This window comes from Myotis brandtii, unplaced genomic scaffold (genome assembly GCF_000412655.1).
Source record: "Myotis brandtii unplaced genomic scaffold, ASM41265v1 scaffold30, whole genome shotgun sequence".
Classification (NCBI taxonomy): domain Eukaryota; kingdom Metazoa; phylum Chordata; class Mammalia; order Chiroptera; family Vespertilionidae; genus Myotis; species Myotis brandtii.
Window position 1 is genome coordinate 168,900 of NW_005361458.1, and position 23,183 is coordinate 192,082.

The 23,183-nt window shown below is 47.0% G+C and overlaps 1 protein-coding gene across 1 annotated transcript in view; it reads left to right on the forward strand.

The window, feature by feature from the left end:
- Positions 1 to 11,550, forward strand: part of SAXO1 (stabilizer of axonemal microtubules 1) — a 74,823-nt gene extending 63,273 nt beyond the window's left edge. Inside the window, exons 3-4 of the mRNA XM_005869612.1 lie at positions 3,068 to 3,270; positions 10,428 to 11,550. Of these exons, the coding sequence (XP_005869674.1) occupies positions 3,068 to 3,270; positions 10,428 to 11,431 (1,207 nt within the window). The 3' untranslated portion in view covers positions 11,432 to 11,550. The remainder of the gene's footprint in view (positions 1 to 3,067; positions 3,271 to 10,427) is intronic.
- Positions 11,551 to 23,183: the final 11,633 nt, after the last annotated feature.

Sequence of the window (23,183 nt, forward strand, 5' to 3'; positions counted from 1 at the left end):
CTTGCCCTTGGCATCTCCTGATCCTCCTTCTTGGCACAGGGCTGAACCCTGGGGTAGCCATCAATGAACATGGGTTTATGCAGGCGGGTGTGTGTGTGTGTGTGTGTGTGTGTGTGTGTGGTCTCTGCTGCCTCCAGACTTCTCCCCACCCCTTTTGTTTGTTTGTTAATCCTCAACCAAGGATATTTTCCATTGATTTTTAGAGAAGGGGGAGGGGGAGACACAGAGAAATATCGATGTGAGAGAGACACATCAATTGGTTGCCTCCCACATGAGCCCTGACCAGGGATTGAGCCTGCAACCAAGGTACATGACCTTGACCGGAATCAGACCCTTGACCCTTCAGTCCAAGGGCCAACACTCTATCCACTGAGCCAAACTGGCTAGGGCCTTCCCATCCCTTTTGGGAAGGAGGAGAGCTCACCTGTAACTTGGGAGCCCTCCCCTGAGAACACAAACTCTCTGATAAAAGCTGCCTTGCAGTCATCACTATCAGACCGGGCTTTCTGGAAACTGCCATTTCTCTGTGCCGCCTAGGCCCTCCCTCCGAGCCCGCTGCTGCGGTTGGCTGAGCAGTAAGCAGACCCTGGCATGAGCTACACTAAGAAGGATGCAAGTGTGGACTGACCCTGGGGTTCTCATTTAGCTGCTCTCTCTGAAGTCCCAGTTGTACACAGCCGGCTGCCAGCGGCCTCAGGTCACTCAGCTTCCTCCTCCTGTTTACCCACAAGGGGTTCGGGGGAAGGGAGCCCAGGCTGAAGACCTGTAACTGCTGCCCGGAGATATTTTTAAATCTACCCAGAGGGTGTTACTGGGAGTTCAACTGAAGCATCTCCCATTTCTTCCGCAGAGCCCTAGGGAGACTAGTTCTCCTGCTTCCTCACTCGCTGCCCCCATCCCACCAAGCATTTTCAGGCCTGGGTTTGGGTTTATGGACAACCATGTATATAATTCATGCAAGACAGGTTACAGTGGAGCGTGTTACCTTTGCTAGTCAAGCGTGGCTCAGTAATGCTGCTCCAGATTTCGGCCGGGAAGTGGGTTTTATTGGTGTTTGGGTCTGATGTTTTCCTGTCCGGAAACCTCCCCCCTCCCTTGGCGAGGCTGCTTTGGCAAGCACCATCAGGGCCCATCTACCGCCCCTCGTCCAGGTTAATAAATGGGTTCCAGGCCAAACCAGGCTGTCCTGTAAAGCAGAGCCCTTGAGGGGAAATATTTGCTTAGGAGAGTCTGCATGAGAATTGCAAGTCAGGATCGCCCTGGTGGGGACTGGAAGCCCCAGCCCAGCCCTGGTGTCGCCAGGGTGATCCAGGAACAGCGAGCTGTGGGCCTCCCTGTAGCTGTGGGATGCTTAGGGAAGGGAGTGTTTCCCATTTAGTGAAGGCCATCACGCTTTTTCATCCCACTGTTCCATGCTCCCTGCAAAGATGAGGGCACTGGTGGCAGGGAGCAGGGAAATGAAAGGCTCAGTGTCTCCCTTTATTTATTTATTTTTTAAATACATTTTATTGATTTTTCACAGAGAGGAAGGGAGAGGGATAGAGAGTTGTAAACATCGATGAGAGAGAAACATCGATCAGCTGCCTCCTGCACACCCCCTACTGGGGATGTGCCCGCAACCAAGGTACATGCCCTCGGCCGGAATCGAACCTGGGACCCTTCAGTCCGTGGGCCGACGCTCTATCCACTGAGCCAAACCGGTTAGGGCCGTGGTCAGCAAACTGCGGCTCGAGAGCCACATGCGGCTCTTTGGCCCCTTGAGTGTGACTCTTCCTAAGCCTTAGGAGTACCTAATTAAGTTAATAACAATGTACCTACCTATATAGCTTAAGTTTAAAAAAATTGGCTCTCAAAGGAAATTTCAATCGTCGTACTGTTGATATTTGGCTCTGTTGACGAATGAGTTTGCCGACCACTGGGTTAGGGCATCAGTGTCTCCCTTTATGTACTGTTCTGCTCTTCTGGGTTTTCTGTAAGGTCAAGCAGGGGAAGGAAATAGATGTTAGCAGGAGAAGCTATGGGAGCACAGAGAAGGAAGTGGTGGTGTCTGAAAAAATAGAGTTAGCTCCACAGTGAGGGGGTTTGGGGGGAAGGAAGGCAGGAAGAGCTGATGCAGAGGAGAGGCCTTCTCAGTGGCCCAGGGCGGTTGGAGTGGAATGTGGGCCGGGGGCGGTGGGAGATGCGGCTGGGGAGTAAGGCAGGCCTACCTATAAGCTTAAGTTTAAAAAAATTGGCTCTCAAAGGAAATTTCAATCGTCGTACTGTTGATATTTGGCTCTGTTGACGAATGAGTTTGCCGACCACTGGGTTAGGGCATCAGTGTCTCCCTTTATGTACTGTTCTGCTCTTCTGGGTTTTCTGTAAGGTCAAGCAGGGGAAGGAAATAGATGTTAGCAGGAGAAGCTATGGGAGCACAGAGAAGGAAGTGGTGGTGTCTGAAAAAATAGAGTTAGCTCCACAGTGAGGGGGTTTGGGGGGAAGGAAGGCAGGAAGAGCTGATGCAGAGGAGAGGCCTTCTCAGTGGCCCAGGGCGGTTGGAGTGGAATGTGGGCCGGGGGCGGTGGGAGATGCGGCTGGGGAGTAAGGCAGGGCCAGGGCCAGCAAAGCTTACACACCATGCTAGCAGGCTGGGCTTTATCGGGAAGGGTTTTAAGCTGGGGAGTGAAATGACCTGATTTTCAGGTTAGAGGGCTGATTCTGGCCAACTCAGGGGATTGAAGTAGAAGTGGCCGTAGGAAGCAGGAAAGCCAGGCAGTCAGCTGTCACCTGATCAAGTGAGGAATGGTCAGGGTCTGAGCCTTGGAGGGAAGACAGACCGATGAGGTGGAGGGGCCGTTGCTGGTGAGTGACTGGAGCCATGCGGGGTGGATCCAGATGGTGTCCAGGAGCCTGGGGTGGGTGAGGAGAGAAAGGGGTGTCTTTCTCGAAAGTGGGCAACAGAGGAGGAAGAGCAGTCGGGGGGATGGAGTAGGTCATTCTTAGCGGACATTTGTGGAATTGGGCTGAGTGGAAACCAAGAGCCGTACCTGAGCCAGGGGCCCCGTGCATGTGCTGGTTTTCATTACAGGAGAGATTTTGGGCCCCACAAAGTGTTACCAGTGAAGATCTACCAGCCGGACCAGTTCGTCCCAAGTGAAGAGAATATGGATCTGCTCACGACGTATAAGCAAGATTACAACCCCTATCCCATCTGTCGAGCGGAGCCCATCAAACCTCGGGACAGCAAATATCCATGTGGTGACAGGATGGAGTCTCTGCCCACTTACAAAGGTGGGAGATGCTGGGGGGCAGCTTGGGGGAGGGACGAGGGACAGGCTGAGCCAGATGCAGGATGGGAGATGTGTTTGACATGCACCCCCGCTTAGTGCCGGGGTCGGGCACACACTTCCTGTGGGCCTCGGTGGGCCTGCAGCCCATTCTTGCACAGCTGGAGAGCTAAGAATGGTTTTTAAAATTTGAATGCTCAACAAAACTCAAGACTGGTTCAGGATGTGTGAAATGATACAAAATTCAAAGGTCAGTGTTCATCAGGACGTTGTGTTGGGACACAGCCACACTTGTTCATTTCCACATTATCTGTGGCTCCTTGGTGCGACAGCAAAAGCCGAGTAGCTGTGATGGAGACCGTGGGGCGTGCAAGGCCTAAGACATTTCATGTCTTCCCTCTTAGAGAACATCTTTGCCAGTGCCTGCTTTAGCTTGTTGTTGAAGTCCTACATTGGGGAAGCATTTCAGTGGAGTGATTGGTTGATTTATCATTTAAAAAATTATGGAAACATAACATATAGACAGAAAAAATGTACAAATCATAATTATACAGACTAATGACTTTTTAAACTCCATTTAAGAAGTATTTATTTTTTTTTGTTTTCCTAGTTATAATTTATTTATTTTTTAAATTCTCATCTGAGGATATGTTTTTATTGATTTTAGAGGGAAGGGGAGAGAGAGAAACATTGATCGGTTTGGTTGCCTCCCATACGCACCCTGACTGGGATTGAACTCACAACCTAGGTATGGGCCCTGATCAGGAATTTTGGTGTTCGGGATGATGCTCCAACCAACAGAGCCACCAGGCCAGGGCCATTTATTTCTTTTTTATTTGTTTAATTTCTTTTTTAATTAGTTTACATTCAGTATTATTTTGTATTAGTTTCAGGTGTATACCATATTGGCTAGACAATCATATAGTACTTTACAAAGTGTTCCCGCCAATATTTCTAGTACCCATCTGGCACCATACATTGATATTACAATATTATTGAATGTATTTTCTATGCTGTACTTTACCTCCCATGACTATTTTGTAACTACCAATTTGTACTTCTTAATCCCTTCACCTTTCTCACCCAGTACCCCCCACCCCCATCCCCTCTGGTCTGCTCTCTGGTCTAAAAGTCTGTTTCAATTTTGTTTGTTCATTTATTTTGTTCTTTAGATTGCATATATAAGTGAAATCAGATGACTTGTCTTTCTCTGACTGACTTGTTTCACAGTATAATACGTTCTAGGTCCATCCATTCTGTCGCAAATGGTAAGATTTCATTCTTTTTTATGGCTGAGTAATGTTCAATTTATATATGTTCCACAACTTTTTATGCTTGCACTGTGCAACCCCCTGCAGTGCTCACAGCCCACGGGTAAGGTGTTCCACAACAATTTTACCCACTTGGGTTGACGGGCACTTGGGCTGCTTCCCTATCTTGGCTATTGTAAATAATGCTGCAGTGAACATAGGGGTGCATATATTTGATCAAATTAGTGTTTTGGGTTTTGTCAGATCTATCCCCAGAGGTGGAATCACTGGGTCTTAAGGCAGTCCCATTTTTAATTGTTTGAGGACCCTCCTTACTGATTTTCCACCAACAGTACACGAGTGTTCCCTTTTCTTCACATGCTCAACAACACATGTTGATTTATTGATGATAGCCATTCTGACAGGTGTGAGGTGATATTTAATTGTGGTTTAATTTGTACTTTTCTGACAACTAGTGATGCTGAGCATCTTTTCATATGTCCATTGGCCATCTGCATGTCGTTTTTATAGAAAGTGTCTATTCAGGTCCTCTGCCCATTTTTTAATTGAATTGTTTGTTTGGTTTTTTTGGTGTTGAGTTGTGTGAGTTTTTAATAAATTTTGGATATTAAGTCCTTATCGGATGAATCATTGCCAAATATATTCTCCCATTGAGCAGGTTGTTTTTTTTCTTGCTGATGATTTTCTTTGTTGTGCATAGACCAATGAATTTTGACTGAACACATCCATGCAAACAGCACCCAGATCAAGAAACATAACATTGATACTCCCATCCAGTTACCCTCCCCACCCAGGATAGAGCCATTGTGCTGACTTTTAACACCATAAATTAGTTTTGACAATTTTGAATTTTATATAAATGGGATTGATTCATTCTTTATTGAGCATCTACTACATACATCTTAGACGTGGCATTAGGGACTGTGAAGGAAGCACAGTGACCTTATGTGACTTTTGAATCTGGTAGGGACACAGGACATGGCGTCGTATGTGTGGTGCAAGCAATGTAGCAGTCGCTCTATGGAGCACAAGCCATAGGCTGAGGCCATGGGAATGGAGGCCAGGCTTATCAGTAACTTTTCTGCTTACGATGCACATAGATTCCCTAGGATACATGCTGAACTGTACGTGTAACAGGTCTGTGAATCTCTAAACAACTGTGCTAACAGTTGCTTTTATGTAGTCAAGCCAAACACTTAGGCAAAAGGAGTGGGGAGGTTTGGGGTCGGGGTGGGGGTGGGGAGGAGGGTAGAATATTCTTGAAGCCCTTCCAGGAGCTCTAAATCTATATTTGGAAGACTTTGCCTGTGGCTGAGCTTCCCTGCTTCTCCCAGGAGCTGGGACTCAGCGCCTCTTCAGCAATGTGGTCTTTGCTTTCCTACCTTCTTATCATTGCTATCATTCTCGTCCACTTTTCCATAACCACCTTCTGCCAAGCCACATTCTGGACACTAATACCCAGAAATGGTTCCGCCTTTGCACACCCCAACATCGTCCTTCTGCTTGCTCTCTTACCCGCTCCCACCGGCAGTCCTTGGCCTCACTGGGACCTCCAGCCCACTGATACTTCAGTCTTTCTTCTCATCACCAGCCCTGCCTGTGTCTGTCCCCCATGTGGCCTATTCCATGTATTTTTTGTCTCTCTTTTTCTACCACATTGTATTTTTGTGGCCTTTTTATACCCTCTCTCTTCTGTTCTTTAGTTGCTTCTTCCTAGCAAAGCCCCAATTCTGCCTTCTCTGACCATACACCTGAGCAGAGCGCCTGTCTTGTCAGCTGTTACTCATTTTCCACAGAAAGGAACTAGGGGGGCTTTTAAAAATGGCCATCTGACTTGATTTCTTCTCCACATAAAGGTCCTCAAATAATTACCATGGTTCTTAGGATAAAATCCTAACCCTTCACCAACTCCGCTGATGCCTTGCAGATTCTGGCGCCTCCTGCCAGCGCCCCTGTGCTCTGCCCCAGGACCTTCTTTCAGTTCCTTTCCTCCATCTCTTTTCTGTCTCAGGACATGTCCCACATGCTGTTTCCTCTCTATAGAGCCCCCCTCCCTTTCCCTGTCTAGCACTTGCTCTTGAGTGAGTAGCGGAAATGTCTCACCCTTCAAGGCCTTTCCAGACCTACCCCCCCACCCCTTGCCAGACTAGATACATCCTGTTAGATGCTCTAAGAGTGCCCCGTACTCCCCTGTTTTGTAACTGATTGCCTAATTTTCTCCACCCCTCGGCCCCCTTAACATTTGTCTCCTTGGCCGGACTGTAAGCTCCAAGAGGGCAAGGATCTACGTTTCTCTTTGCCAGTTACACCCAACAAGGCAGGCACTGTAGTAGATGGTTTACAAAGGAGCCAGTAGTACCAGCACATGGTCATGGCACTCTTGCCTCCTGATTCTTCCTTTTCATTCAGTGTCTACGGAAGGCAAAAATGGCACCATGGACACTGAGCCGGCCGGAAGGAGCCCTTACTTCTGATGGAGGAGGGAGCAGGCACTTTTAGCTACAAACTCTCCTTTCCTCCATGCCCTTTCGATGGCCCTCCTGGATTTGTGAATCTTGGCTTAGTTAGAGGCTCTTTAGAGCAACTGCGTGAGCAGCCCAGTTCCCCTCCCCTCACTTCCCTAGGTGCAAGGACAGGGCTGCGAGTGAGAAATGCTCCTTGCTTACCTTAGGGGTTGGCAAGGGTACAGTAGACCATTGTTGTTATTTGAAGACACTCCTCCTTCTTTATTCCAGCAAAATATTCAAAATAAACACACAGAAAAAACGCAACCTAATACATATGCTTTAATCTCTTCCCACTCCAGCTCTCCCATATTCCTCACCTTCTCCAAACAGTTACATCTAAAATTTCCCTCTGCAAACCAGAGAATAATGTTCCACTGCTAAAATGAAATGGTGGCTGGCCTTTCCCTACTGACAAAGTTAAAATTGAGAAACCCCTATATTCTTCTCCTTTTCCCCCTTGAAATGCAGATGTAAAAGCAAACAAATCAGTATGTAGCCAATGAAATGTACTTATAGTTAGATTTGACCCATAGGTGCCTGTTAGCAACCTATATGTCTTAATATTTTTTTGTAATAATATATACTTAACATATTCTGTTAATGTAAATGATTGCTTTGCCCCCTTACTCCCCTATCATATATAATGGCTTCCAAAACTGGGCCTTGAATGGCCAGCATATGTTTTCCCAGCATTTAGCACATTACAAAGGGGATGACGCTACCAAGGTGGGCTTAGTGAGGAAGTGCACTCATGAGCGGTTCTGGACCATTGTTTACAAGGGCTCCGGTGACACAGTGTGGCACTGGATTTGCACAAATCCTCACCCAGCCGATTACTCTGTGATTCCTGACCAAGAACTCGAGTGAAGGCTTGGGGAAGACCCATGGCATTTACCTGCCCTTGCATAAGTCATGCACAACCTCTTGTATGTGTGAGGGGCCCTTGCCTTATCTCTTGGAGTATCACCTTTTTCAAAAAAATGTTTTTATTAATTTTCAGAGAGAGGAAGGGAGAGAGAAATAGAAACATCGATGAGAGAGAAACATTGATCTGCTGCCTCTTGCATGCGCCCCCGCTGGGCATTGAGCCCGCAACCGGGAATCGAACTGTGACCTCCTGGTTCATAGATTGACGCTCAACCACTGAGCCACGCTGGCCAGGCTGGAGTATCACCTTTTGATGACTTGTTTGTCTCTTGTGGAAATTTGCTGCTTTAGTAAGTTTTTTCCATAGCAACCTTATGGTTTTATGGCCATACATTGATTTTCCTTCCAAAGAGGGGGAAGAAAAAACAACCAAAGACCAAACTCATTAAATATGTGTATTTCAATAGGTTCCATCTATATTATATCTATATGCTCCACTTACTATGGTTCTACAGGGAAAATATGCAAACTTTCCCCTTTCCACTTGTATGGCCAGCACCTCTACTAGAAAACCACCAGTACAATATGCTCCAGCAGCATTTGGTTGTAATTTTGACATTTTCAAAACACTGTGCAATTGGAAAGATTGAGAGTGTAATTACTTGATGCTCAGCTTTAGGTTTAGCTAAGTTTTTTTTTTTTAAGACACATTATTGAATGGAATCCCTTTTAAAGAGGTTCTTGCCAATTACCCACATGACACCCTGGCCCTGAAGGGCTTTACTGATGGTTTTCATGCTTATGAACAGTTTGTCATGTGGAATTCTGAGGTTTTCAGGGTCTTGTGGAGGTTTTTTTGTAATATATGCTGGGTGGAGGAAGTTAGAAGGTTGGATAATAATGTGGTTTAAACTGTATTGCTGGGTATCAGAAATTACATGAGGCATCTTTCAGCTTAGGAACCTGTTTTCTTATCACTTCATCCATCATGGAAGAGGGCCAGAAAAGCCCTGTCCTTCCCACCCCCATGGACCTTGAGGCAGCGTGAAGGCATCTACAGGTAGATATCCCCATATCAGGGAGGCCTGAAGTCTGACGGGGAAACATGTGGTTTATATTCAGCAAGATGGTTCTCTCGGAGGCCCCCTAATGCTTTCAAGATGCTGATAGAGCCATTAATGGCTCTTGGAGAAAGATTAGATTTTCAATTAAAATGAAGCCAATTTAAAATAAATAGTTGGTAGTATTATTAGCCTAAAATAAACTTAAGAGTGTGCCTGGGGGGGAAGGGGATGTCAGGACTTCCAAAGTGGTGGAGTGAGGAACTTGGCAAAGGCTCTGCCCCAAAAGCAACAATAAAACTGGACAAAACAGTAAAAAAATCATCCATTTTAGGGCTCAGGAAACCAAAGGCATACAGAAAACTGAAAAGTATTTATTCAAGAAACACTACTAAACTATTGTTACAAACAATGGGAGTTTGTGGTGTTTTATCCTGGGGCTTCCATCACCCCCCCTACTCGCCCCCTCCCCCCCATGCCGGATCCATCTGGGCAGGCTAGGTTGTGGGCAAGTATGTTAGTCGCTCTGCATTTGTAACATGAGCATATTGATGGTAGCCACCTCATTAGAGAAGTCTGAATATTAAAAGAGTTATTGACACAGAAAAGCATTTAGAATACTGTCTGTGATATAATAAGCTCTATATAAGAGGCAGTTGCTATTATTCTCTCAGCAGCCAATACAATGCCCTTATTCCCTTGGATGTGTGTGGATTAGATGTATGGGTTGAGGGACACAATGGCAGTTTTCCCACGCACACCAGGCGGGCCTGGTTGGTCTGGCTGGCAGCCCATTAGCTGTGGGTTGTGAATCCCCTGTCTCACTGTATCACATGCATCTTCCCAGTCATTCGGTGCTGATTCAGAGGGCACCTTCCCCACAGAGCAGTGGTTCTCAACCTTCCTAATGCCACGACCCTTTAATACAGTTCCTCATGTTGTGGTGACCCCCAATTTCATTGTTACAAATTGAACATAATGGAAGCATAGTGATTAATCACAAAAACAACATGTAATTATATATGTGTTTTCCGATGGTCTTAGGCGACCCCTGTGAAAGGGTCGTTCGACCCCCAAAGGGGTCGCGACCCACAGGTTGAGAACCGCTGCCACAGAGGGATGGAACTGTTCTTGGACTGGGTAAGTCAGTGGTGTGACAACTCTGCTAGAATCGGTTCCCTGGATCTTCCCATGGCCATGGACCCTCTAAAACACCTGTGTACAGCATTATAGGGTGTAATATAAATTCTTCTCTTCTGCACAGCAACTCCCAGATACCATAAAGTTGAAATATCAAGCCCTTGAGTGAAGTGATGGTAGGGATCCACTCTGTTCTTCTTTTGTCACAAAGAACATCTCACTGGAGACTGGTGTATGGCTTTGAAGACCCCTTGGAATACATGCAGGTTGAATGAATTGAATTATGAATAATTACCACTTCTGCTTTATTTTCAGCTGATTATTTACCCTGGAACCAACCAAGACGAGAGCTAATTCGTCCAGACCACAAATACCGGCCAGAATCTGCTAGGTTTGAAAATAGAACCACACACCAGGATGATTACCCTTTAAAGGGTCTAGTGAAAACCATGAGCTGTAAGCCTCCAGCCATGCCCAAGGTCTGTAACATCCCCCTGGAGGATCTGACTAACTACAAGATGAGCTACGTGGCCCACCCTATAGAGAAGCGTTTTGTGTATGAGGCAGAGAAGTTCAAACCCTGTGAAATCCCCTTTGAAAGCATCACCACCCACAAACAGTGCTTCCGGGGCCTGATGGGGGAGCCAGCCAAGAGCTTGAAGCCTCCATCCAGGTCCTGCATATTAGACACACCTTTCTCTAACACCACTGAGTTTCGAGATAAGTACCAAGCGTGGCCAACGCCCCAGTTGTTCTACAAACCTCTTGTCCCCTACGTCCCTCCGGAAGAAAAGATGGACCTTATCACAACAGTGCAGTCCCATTACACGTACCCTAAGGGGGCTCCAGCTCAGTCCTGCCGACCAGTGGTTTGCATCAAGAAAGGTCCCCGCTTCGAAAGCTCCACAACCAACAGGGATGACTACAAGCAGTGGGCCAGCATACGCATGGAGCCAGTCAAGCCCGTTCCCCAGCTGATCCGTCCCACCGAGCCCTTGGACTGTCTGACCACCACCAGGGCCCACTATGTGCCCCACCCACCCATCAGTACCAAAAGCTATAAGCCCCTCTGGTCTAGTCCCCAAGCAAAGGTCCCTGTGGAGGGCCAGACCACATACGCCATCAGCTTTACTCCCAAGGATTTGGGCAGGTGCTTGGCTTCATACCCTGAGCCCCCCGGCTACATCTTTGAAGAAACAGATGCTTCGGGGCACAGGATATACAGGCCAGTTTCCCCCACAGGCTCTCAGCGGAACAGCCCTCTTTCTGTAGGTGATTCCAAAAACCCTAACCATCAGGAGTTGGCAGTGTCAGCCTGATTTTTAAAAAAAATTATTTAGAAATTGCAAAATACTTTAAAAAAAAAAACCCAGATGATTGAAAGTTATTTGTTGGACAGAAAAGAAATTCCCCCAAATGAAAAAAAAAATCTTCATCATCGTTTCCGGGACACTTGAATAAAATGAGAATCACTTGACTCAAGGAAAATGACATTTCGTCACTGGTAATTACTCCTCGAACCCTCCCTCTGCAGTGTTCCTTCTTGGGTCCCTTACCTTGTGCTCACGGAATCAAAGCTGGTCTCTATGAGGTTTCCTCTGAACCAGGGGTATTTTATTAATTTAATCATTGCATTAATTGACATTGTGATTAACCCTTGCCAAGTATGAAGTGCCAAAGAATAAACTTAATTTTGGGGGGGAGTGAATCTGCAGGCCTGTGTCATCAGTCCTCCCTTCTGCCTATGCAACGAGAAGGCTGTGTTCCCAGAACCTTGGAGAGATTTTAGACTTTAGTCCCCATTTTATCCCTGTCCTGGTGGGAGTGCCTTGGGCCCCGTCTGGAGTCTTGTTTCAGGTTCTTTTTCCCCAGGGTGTCTTCCTACCTCTTCACATGGTGACATACCAGCAAGAACAGTGCTGTCTGATGGCGCATGGGCCTCTGATAACAGGAGATAGCCGACCCATGGGAGCATGGACCTGCCGGACCGCTCCCACCTAACCCAGTGCAGGCTGTGATTCCAGTTGAAGGAGGGGAAAAAGGGACCCTGGCAACCGGGCATTCAGCAGCCAGCCCCTGGGCTGTGCGTTCTCAATGCTCAGAGCCTGGAAAAAATGGCTCCCTGTGCTGCTTCCTGGGAAGCTGGACCTTCTTGTCCTAAAATGGTAACTGTGACAGATCTGTGACAAAGCTTGACTTAGTGGTGAGCTGGACCCTGCCCTGGAGAAAGGGCTGGAGATTTCTCTTTTGGGTCTAAGGTTTGATTCTAAGGCTAAGTGATTTGGAAATTATTTTAAGTTGAGAAGACTCGAGGAAGGACTTTGTTCAGGAGTTCGCATGCTGAGTCAGATGGGCTCATGATATGGGTGAGCCTCTCACAGAGGGATACAGACGGACACCTGGGTTACCACCTCTCTCTCGAATCCACAGAACTTAAAACATACTCCGAGAACTTGGTAACATGGTGGTGGGAGGAGAACATTTCAGCTCAAGTCCAGAAACTCGAGCTTGGGCTCAACGCCTGGTTCATGGGTGAGCAACCTGCATCTCTTACCCAGGGCTCAGTCTTCCCACAGCTCTGACCTACTTTGCCCAGACCGCTCAGGTCCCTACCCCTTGTAGCCTCACCATGAGGTTAGTTTGTATCATTGGGTTGGGATTTACATCATTTAATCCTCTTTTTGGTTCCATGGGGTCTGGATGCCTGCCCTTATGGGGGTAGAGAAGCTCAGAGATGTTACGCATATTGCCCAAGGCCACAGAGCGTGGAGCACCAAGGCCAAGATGGAAACCTAGGTCTTTTGATTCAAGATCCAGTGCTCTTCCCCAAACACCAGGCACCTCCTGTCTGCTGTGTCTCAGATCTCAAGGCTCCACAAGCCACATCAAACCACATTCTCTCTGTCTGAAGTCTTTCCTGGAGCTAAAGGAGATTACTAAGGAGGGTAGGTTTTATTATTGTGTTTTGTCATTTTTTACAAATCAAAGAAATATTTGCACTTGATTTGAAAAGCCAAATAGTGCTAAAATGCTTATAAAAAATTGAGCAATCTCGCCCTAGCCGGCTTGGCTCAGTGGATAGAGCATCAGCCTGCAGACTGAAGGGTCCCAGGTTCGATTCCGGCCATGCCTGGGTTTCAGGCTCGATCCCCAGTGGGGGGTGTGCAGGAGGCAGCTGATCAGGGATTCTCTCTCATCATTGATGTTTCTATCTCTCTCTCCCTCTCCCTTCCTCTCTGAAATCAATAAATATATATTTTAAAAAAAATCAGCAATCTCTCATGCCCCAGCCTCTTGGTCTCCTCCATTGTCTCTTCCCCAGAAAACAATTTAATTTGATCTGTTTCTGCTAATATTTTCCTTCATATTCCTAAATAATGTACCTATACTGTCTGTTGACTCATTGACTTTAGTCATGGTCTGTTTTGGTTAATTAGGAGTGTTAGTCCTCTTACACTTCCCCTTCCCTCTCCCTTCTTTTCAGAACGGTTATTTGACAATACTTGATTAGATCAAGACTAATATGTTTTTCTAACATTTCTGATGAGTAGGAAGGGAAGAAGATGATGAAGAATGATGACCCTGCCTGGTTAAGCTGAGCCGCCTTGGGGTGAGGAATGTCCTCTGAGCCCGCCCTTTGTGACATGTAGGGTCACCTCCATGGTGACCCCAGCTAGATGAGCTATCCAGGGCATCCCTGCCCTGCCCACTTCTGGACTTAAGGAGCCAGGTCTCCTCTCACCCCCCCCCCCCACTTTCTTTCCTGTTTTGGTCTCAAATTATCTTTATTATTATAGAAGTGGTTAACTCAAGTAAAAAATTAAGAAAATATATGAAGAAGGACACAAGTACATATTATTGGGGTTGGTCCAACACAGTGGCCAAGAGCATACCAGGAGACTGTCCAGCAGATCTGGGCTTGCATCTTGGCCCCTCCTACCCAGTAGCTAGGGGACCTTGGTCAAGTTCTTTAACATGTGGGCACTAGCAATACTGGCTGCATGATTTTGTTGTTTGAATTGAGTGATAGAATATATGTCAATCACTTATCCTTGACTCATGGTTCACTCTCATTAAATGTAGGTGAGGATGATGGTGGTGATGATGAAGATGGTTGCTGAGTTCTGCCTGGTTGAATCTACTTATGATTTTATTGGTATTTACAAGATGCTGGTAAGGATAATTGCTCGTATTTTATATTGTACATATTTTACAAAGTAATATATTTACCTTTTTTTCATATAGTTAACGTACTTTTTAGTTGTTCTGAGTTGGGATTGCTAACTGCTCTCCCTGGAAATGTCATTTTAGGAGGTAACCTGGGTCATGAGGAGGGCAAGAGAAGCTGAGCTGAGCAGATGGGGCTCTGGTTCCTCTCCCCCCACCCCCCTTGCTCTGTCATAAGCAGCAGCTTGTTAATCAATTCAGAGTATTGGGCTTCCATATAAGAGTCTGTTGGCAAAAGGATCTATTCTATTATACTTACTGTTGTAACACTTTATATGATCCCATTCCCTAAACCCTGACAATGAAAGGCTCCAAACAAATTGTCTTCTCTTGAAATGTTGCGCATGATTGATTGTGAGACTGAAGTGGGAGCTTAATCACCTGCCACAGCCCAGGGTTCTCAAGGCGTTAGGCATGAATAAAAGAAAGTTAGTAGAGACCAAGAATACGACACAAAGGGAAAGGCTTTATGTCGAAGCAGGGAACAGAATGCAGTCTGTTCTGTGGATGAGGTTCTGCAGAAGAAAACAGAGAAGGCTTCCAAGGCCCTCAAAGGGCACAGCATCCTGTGAGAGGGAAGCCGAGTTTCCACTGAGGCCAGTGGGCTGCAGCTGCTGGGATTACTTGGCCTGGAAGCTCTGGGCTGGTTGGATGTGGTCTGCTGGTTTACAATGTGTTGCCAAGGGGCGTCTTCTGGGGTGAGGTCCCACTCCCGATGACGGTGTCCCCCTGCCTGTGCCGAGCACAGGGCAGCCCCTGTCAGCAGGGTAGGTGACAGGGGAGGTCTTGTTCCTCAATTCCCTTACAGTGGGGCCACCTACATGGGTGAAGACCCTGGCACGTCACTCCCTTTCTGGTGATCAGGAGCCATCTCTATTTTGTCCTCCAATTGAGGTATAAATACAGCATCAAGAACAGGGGAAAGGATTCTCTATTCCACTACTATTGTATTTCACAAGTGTCAACATCTTTAAAGATGAGCCCTTCCTTTTAGGCTTGGCTCTAAGATCTTCTGCCAGGTAATGGCTGGAGGGTGGGGAAGGTGGGGCCCACCGTTAGCGATTCTTTTAGCAATCCCCAGTTTTGGCATCAGTTGTCAGTCTGCTTTCTATGGTACCTGCATTTCAAATCTGGAAAGCCTTCTGGGTTATGCCTGGCAGGCCTGCTCCCTACCAGCTCCAGAATTCTTGCTGTATTTGTATTCTAGGCTGTGGCTTCACTTCTATACTTCCACCATCTACCCCCTGTCTTCTTCAAGTTTCTTGAAAACCCTTGTCCGTTGATGACCCTCCTCCTATTGCACTATGACATTTTTTTCATTTATTAGAGCTTAATGGTGTATGTGAGGAGATAGGGAGGAGATAAGACAAGTAAGCAGCCCCCCACGTGGCCTGGGATAGAGCCAGTTGGTTGCAGATGATAAAGCATTAATGGGATTTCATCAGCATCTTCTCAACTGGTATGCACACTTGGAGGGTGACTTTTTCTTCTGATTGGAAAGAAGGGCCAAGCTGGACAGTGCAGAATAAGTACCAGGCCAACCAGTGTATGCAGGTGAAGGGAGCTTCGGGCCTCGGGCCATTAGCCTCTGACCCCCAAGCTGTTCCCCAAGGCTGCCCAGACAGCATCGGCCAGGGCTCTCCCACCTCCATCCTTGGCTCCACCCATCCTCCTTCCTACCCTGTTGGACATCACCTGCGATTCCAGGGAGGAGGGTCTAGGGGTCTAGAGACAGCCCTCAGCTGAGCAGAGACCACAGTCCAGTTCTGACATCAGAGCAGCCGTCCTGGCTGGCGCCTGTGCTGGGGCGGCTGGGGAGCCAGCACTCCCTGCCCTGTGTCATGGAATTGCTTTCACATGGTATCCTCCAAATACCTTTCATTGTAGTCTCATTGCTCTACACGTGCTGGCTGTAATGTACAGAGTTAGAATAACTGTCTGCCTCAGTCCTGCCTCTAAAGCAGGAGTGAAGCAAACTGCTCAAGGCAATGGGCCCGGCACAACAAAGTCTTTCCAAAGTGATGCACCTTTTTTGGGATCTTGTGATTCAGGGCATGGAGATGAATGGAGGGTCCATTTTCTCTAAGAGTACTTTTCAGCTGTGCAGTTGTCAAGGAGGAGTAGGCGGGCAGGTGGGTGTGCACAGGGCCCAATTGCAGATTAAATGGCCCCCTGGCTCCTTGGGCCTGCCTGCCATCCCCCAGGCCCACATCTGGTCGGCAGGCCTCGACGTGGGAAGACAGAGGCCCTTCTGAGCATAAGGACTGGGGGTGGAGGGCAGGCAGGGGTGTTTTCTTTGGCAGGGCAGGCCCAGAGTTTCCACATGGCTGGCTGGGCAGGTGCGGGGCCCCTCCCCATTCTAGGGGGTGCAAAGGGTCAGAGGAGCCTATGACCCTTCCAGAACATGTGCTCAGGATTCTGGAAAAGTCATCAGGGCCATGCTAGGCTGAGCTCCCGTTTAAGCCACTTCTGGGCCCCAGGTGCCCCAGTCCCTGCCTTTGCATCCTTGGACACAACATGATGGCTTTTCCTTGTCAAACTTCTGAGTGTGGCGACAAACTTGCTTGGTGCTAATCAATAGGATTCTGGAAACTTTCACTCCAGGGATTGAATCTAACACTGATTTTCTTGGGCTTCTCATGCCCAGAGCAGTCAGCCAGCTGCCTGCCTGCCTACCTGCGCGCTGCCTATCTCCCCGGGCCAAGGCTGTTCTTTCAATGACAAGGGGGAAGCTTGGTTACTTCACCACTTTCCCCAATCCCCATCCATTTCATGTCACAGCATCACAAAACAGGGGAGTCTACACATACCCTTTAAACAGGCAAGCAGCTACTTGAGGGTTACAGGCAGACAGAATGCCTGAAAAATGACTGCAATTTGACATCTGTGCCAGGGAATGACTTATAAACTAAGAAATTGAATTTTTTGGACTGTAGGCTCTCTTGGGCTTAAAAAAAAACTCCACAAAAAACACCAACAACCAAACTTTTCATTTGAGTTTCTAAGCAGAGCTCAGTGCTTACTATCAACTTGGAGTGGCTCTTTTCTTGGCTAAGTATCACAACACCTCCCATATTCGAAGGTCAGTTATTTGGAAACTTCAGCCGTCCAAAACCGAGGCAAGAACCTGGAAATCAGCAGGCTTTCAGTTGCCAGAATCATTGACATGCATTTCATGTACAGAAACTTAGGTACTTTACTCAGTGCACACCCCCTACCCTGGCGCTGTCTCTCAGCGTATTGGCCCCCCTCTTCCACATTTTTTTTTAAACACACAGTTCCAATGAACTTCTATTATCTGGTTTATTAGCCACAGAAGAGTAGGAGGGGCTGCTGCTAGAGGCAGACACATTCAGAACCGAAAGGAGTGACAGCTGATAGCTTCCCAGTGGGACTAGAGGCTCCCAAATGAAAACAAATGCAGAACTAAAAAGCATGGCAGCTCAGGAATTATGACCCCAACATAATAAAACAGGACGGATACGTACACATACACACTTGTGTGCGCACGCACACACATACATTTTTTATTAAGACTGGAAAAATATACCATGGTTTGTGCTTCTGACCTCAATTTAGGTAAAAGAATAAAAAATTATACACACATTTATAAAGTCTGGACAAATGCATCAACAGTGTTGGATAAATGAATTCCCACTGGTCTCATTTATCTGGAATAATAAGAGAATGGGGATTTGGAGTATTTTAATATGAAGTGAACGTATAGGTAACATGTATCAGTCTTTCCCCAGTTGTTCCCTGTGCTAAACCAGCCCTGTGAAATGGTCGTCAAAAAAAAGTTCGCTGGACTCATCAGTTTGGGAAAGGCTGGCTGTTAGATCCTCCTGTTGGCGTTTCATGATACACGCTAATATTTTGAAGGCTCTATAGTACAGGAACTTTGTTTACCTTTCTATAACCCATTGTATGGATTAGCAGTTAGGCACAGCCAGATCTAGGGGCTTGAATGCTGGGATAAGGGCTTGGCCTTTGATATTCTGGCTTTATTTTCTTCTGCCTTGCCTTCTTAGGTAATTTCTAGAAATTCTTTTTGATTTTAGAGAGAAAGGGGAGAGAAGGAAGGAGAAAGGAAGGGAGACGGGTAAGGGGAGGGAGGGAGGGAAGGGGAGAGAGAGAGAGAGAGAGAGAGAGAGAGAGAGAGAGAGAGAGAGAAAGAAACACTGATGTGAGAGAAACATAGACTGGCTGTCTCCTCCGCACCTCCTATGAGGATCAAGCCTGCAATCCAGACATGTGCCCTGACTGAGAATGGAACCAGCAACCTTTCAGTGCAGGGAAGACACCCAACCAATGGAGCCATACTGGCCAGGGCTCTAGCAATTTTGAGCTTACAACATCCTTTTAACTAAAGGGCTTCTCCTTTCTAGTGGTTCTAGTAAAATTCCCTTAATTGTGTCTCTTTTGCCTGGACTGATCCCTGCACTGATTATCATGGCCAGGGTGATAGAAAATATGCATCATTCAGGCCGGAATTGGGGCTCCCCCTGGCCAGAGCAGCGTGTGTATGTGTGTGTGTGGGGGGTCATTCCTGTGTGAGCTACATGAACTGTAGGGGCTGGGGGTGGAGTGAGTCCCTAAAAAAAAACTGAGGTATAGTTTCCAGGGTAGGGAGGGATGAATGCTGAGCAGGCAGAAACAACAGTTTCCAACTCTGACAATACAGCCCTTTTATTGTGTAAAACCTATTGGAACACACATGGAGAAACACTGCCAAGTGCTCGTCATACATTTTTTCAAATAAGTTCAGAATACAATAAAACACACATGCATGTAAACATGTGGTTGGCCCTTTCTTTGATGATTTAGAAACCTCGGTGATCCTGCAGTGCCTCAGTGTTGACTCCGTTGAAATATCCTGGTCACTGGTAGTTGAGATTGTTTGGCTGCTTGATAAATGGGAGGTTAGGACACAGCCAGAGTGCAGGGCCCAGGGAGCCTGGGAAAGCTCACTGACCGGACAGTAGATGCAGTGTATGGTGTAGTGTTCTCTCAAGTTCCCACCACCCCAGCAGATGTCATCTCACTTTATCCACACACAACCCTTTCTCTGTGTTACCTTCCCATCTGGGTGGGGAATTGAGGCTCAGAGAGGTTAAGCAACTTGGCAAATTCTTCACAGGCTTGCTCAAGGCCTGCTCTCAGGGAGTTACCTTGAGTAGCTTCAGTTCAGCTCAGGAGCAAATGGTCCGTGGCCCTGGCAGCTGCTCTGTGCCCTGGCACTGTGACTGCTGAGCTCCTGCTATGGGACAGAGCTACCTGGACAACTGGAAAACCTCAGCTAAGTCATTGCCTGGCCCTTTCATTGTAATTTAAAAAATGATGGTGGATTGGGGGGGCGGGGGGGGAAGAAAACCAAGCCCATGGCACACTTCACCACCCCACTCCTTGCCTTTGATCATTAAACATTTCCTAGAGTTGCTCCCCTGGTAACTAAGTTGTTCACAGCTTGTCTACTATTCTTCCTGGGATTTGTAACGAGGTCACCCCTGGCCATCACGCAGACCTGGAGGAGGGCTGTTTATGTCATCGTAAAGAAGGAGGCACATTTCGCAGGCATGCTTTCTGGTCTAAATGATGACTGTTCAACCTCCCAGGCCCTCCGAAGCCTTCTGTTCAAACAAACATTATTTATGTTCGGCAGGAGAACCGTTCCCCACTGTCTGCTTGCTCTACACTTACTTACAACTTCACATTTAATTTCTGTTTACACATATATAAACCATGTCTTTAGGAGCAGCCTGGGAAATCCTTCGTTGAAGATGGATCTCGCCTTTGGAAAACACAGAGGTGAGTGACATCTGTATATTGTGTTATCAGAAGCATGACACGTGGCTGATTGGGACCAGGTGCTCCACAGAACCCATCTGAGCGAAGTGGTAAATCTCTAGTTGACAGGCAAGGTGACAGCGCAGTTCTTGTCAGCAAAGGCTTGGTTAGCAATATCTTCCCTCCCCCTTAGGGGTGGCGAAAAACAGTTGAGAACTTTGGGGTGCTATGAATACGAAGCTGAGGTTTGACTAAAGATAACACTCACTGGTCAACCCATATACATTTGACCTGTAAAAGCAGCTCTAAAGGGACAGGATGGATGTGTGTGGGACAGACAACAATTTTAGGTGAAGCTTAGAAGATTGGTAGAATTCATTGGGTATTTAGTTTTCTACTGTTTACTTCAAGGTTTGCATTAAGATCAATATTTTCTTAGTTGGCAGTCTGGGACCTGGGTAGGGAACCTTCCTTGATTTAACTCACATTCAATGCATTCTGAGTCTGAATCCTGAGGTCTTTAAATCATAGCTGACTCAGTTAATGAGGACAGAGAGAGACAAAAGCAAGGAGGTGTCACCTTATTTAGTTTCCTAATTTATCCTTTCTTGGATTAATTCACCAACAGATCAGTTTTCACTGGGTTATTCTCCAAGGGGGTCATCCTTCTCTCTACCCCACCCCAACCCTAACTCTTACCCTTTGGGGATGAATTTACCTATTTTGGAGAGCCCCACAGATTACTGAGATCTAACTTGTCCAATTTTAGCTGAGAACCATTAATAAAATTGTATTATTTCCTTTGGGTTTATCTGCAGGATAATACCCGAGGCGAATGGACAATAGCCTGCTGCCTATGAGAAAATCTACCACGAGGTAAGTGAAATATCCTTAATTTTGCTTTTACTTGTTTATTCATGAATGGACATTTCATCAATTTTAAAAGTAACTTAAAGGAAATAGCCCTTATGTGCAGATTTGGGTATCTTTTAAAATATTTTTATTAATTTCAGAGGTAGAGAGAGATAGAAACATCAATGATGAGAGAGAATCATTGATTAGCTGCCTCCTGCCGACTGGGGATCGAGCCCACAATTTGGGCATGTGCCCTGACCAGGAATCAAACTGTGACCTCCTGGTTCATAGGTTGATGCTCAACCACTGAGCCACACCTGCCGGGGCATTTGGGTCTTTTGAATTGAGACTGGGCTGTCCATTTGGATCATAAGATAACTTCTTGGGAGGTATTCCTGGAAGTTTGTCAGTATTTTGGTGAGTCTTTGATTTAGCCACATGGGCTGATCTGTTTTCTTCCAAGACACAGAGCTTGGTTTACTAGCTAATGCCTCTGGTGTTTACACTATTGTGCAGTAGTGAACTCTGAATGAATGACTGATGTCCTTCTCAATCAAGAATGAAAACACAGGGGAATCTTCCGGTGTTGACCATGGGAAGTAATGTGATATTTCTGCCAGCCTATCCTTCACCCCCCCTTCTCTCTGAGTAACTTGGGTGGTGACAATAGCAGTTAGCATTCAGTGAGTGCATCAATGATACGCCAGGCACCCTTATATTTCCTCGACATGAAGTAACTAACTGTTTTCTCACCACAACCCTATCCTATGAGGTATCCTCTTTTGAAAGGTGAAGAAGTTGAGGCATAAATGAGCTTGGATGATGGTTGCCTATTCTGGTCTCAGTGGACTCACAGATTTCTTGGGCTCATCTTGCCAAACTCCTAGAAACATCTGAGGCCAAGCAGGGGACTGTAGTGTGAGGAGTTACAACCCCAAGACTGGCCTGTGGTTAACATCCCAAACTTTTACACTGTGGTTGGTGGCATCTTGGAAGGTATGTCTCCTTTACTCCCTGCTGTGCTCTGTGATTTTGGCTGGAAAATTTTCCATGTGCTCTACTCAAGCCCTTTCCATGGTTTAGCCTTCCTGGGTTTTTGCTCTGGCATCTGACTCATCCGTCCTCTCCTGGAGTTTCTGTAGCGCATTGTTTGGTTGCTGGTATGTATTTATAGTTCTAGCATTGGCAACATCTAACATGCCTGAGGAAATGATTGGAATTTCAAGACGAGCTTTCTGGTGTATTTTTATGCTGCTCAGCAGAGTGTGATGCGCTGAAGTCAGTGCTGGCAAACGGGCTGGAGGTTGGCTTTCTGGCTGGGGCGGCTCACAGAGCTCCATGCATGGCCAGTGTCTGGGCCTGGGGACGCGCCGACGTCCCCCAGAGCCTGTTCATGAAGAGCTCGGTAATATGCTGTTTTGTTTTGACACTTTCCACAGTAGCTTTATTTAAAAAGAGGAGCTAGGAGCCCCAATATGCCATAATTGATTTTAGGGGACGATAAAATAACCCCTGTAAAATGTGCTATTGTCATCTCTAGCAACCTCCAAGCAGGAAGGAGGAATGGGGCACACGCCAGGGTGGCCACGCGTGGTCGGCGCTCACACGGAGGAGCTGGAGACAGCACAGTGGGTAAGAGCGAGGCTCTGGCTAAAAAGCCAGACGACTGGCGTTTGGAGCGGTTCCACCAGCTGGATGACCTTGGGCTTCTCATACGTTAATGGAGATAATTATAGGGTTGATGTGAGGATTAACTGTGGCAGGATCTAGAAATGTTAGCCCCTGCCAATAGTATACACGCACAACTTCAGCATGCGGTTACTCCACACTGCACACGGCATATAAGCCGGGCCCGGAGTGAGGCTCCTCCCGAACCCAGGCCTGCACCTACCCACACATGCCTGTGCTTCTTCTCTTCCCAAAGGTACTGCGGCTCCCGTCTTCCCACTCTATAGGGCCGGAAATAAGACGACTGTCAAGGGCAGCACTGAGACTGAATATGTGCACATCCACAGCCTTAGCCCCTCTGGCTTCATTGACAGAGCCAGCCCTCCCAGGCCTGGGCCCCCAACGCCCCTTGGGAAGCTGAAAACTGCAATTCTCCCTCTGTAGCCAGACACAGGTAAGTGGCCCAGAACCACCCTCGCCCCGACACAACACAAGATGGGAGGGCTGAGCTTAAGAGAGACTCAGACGACACGA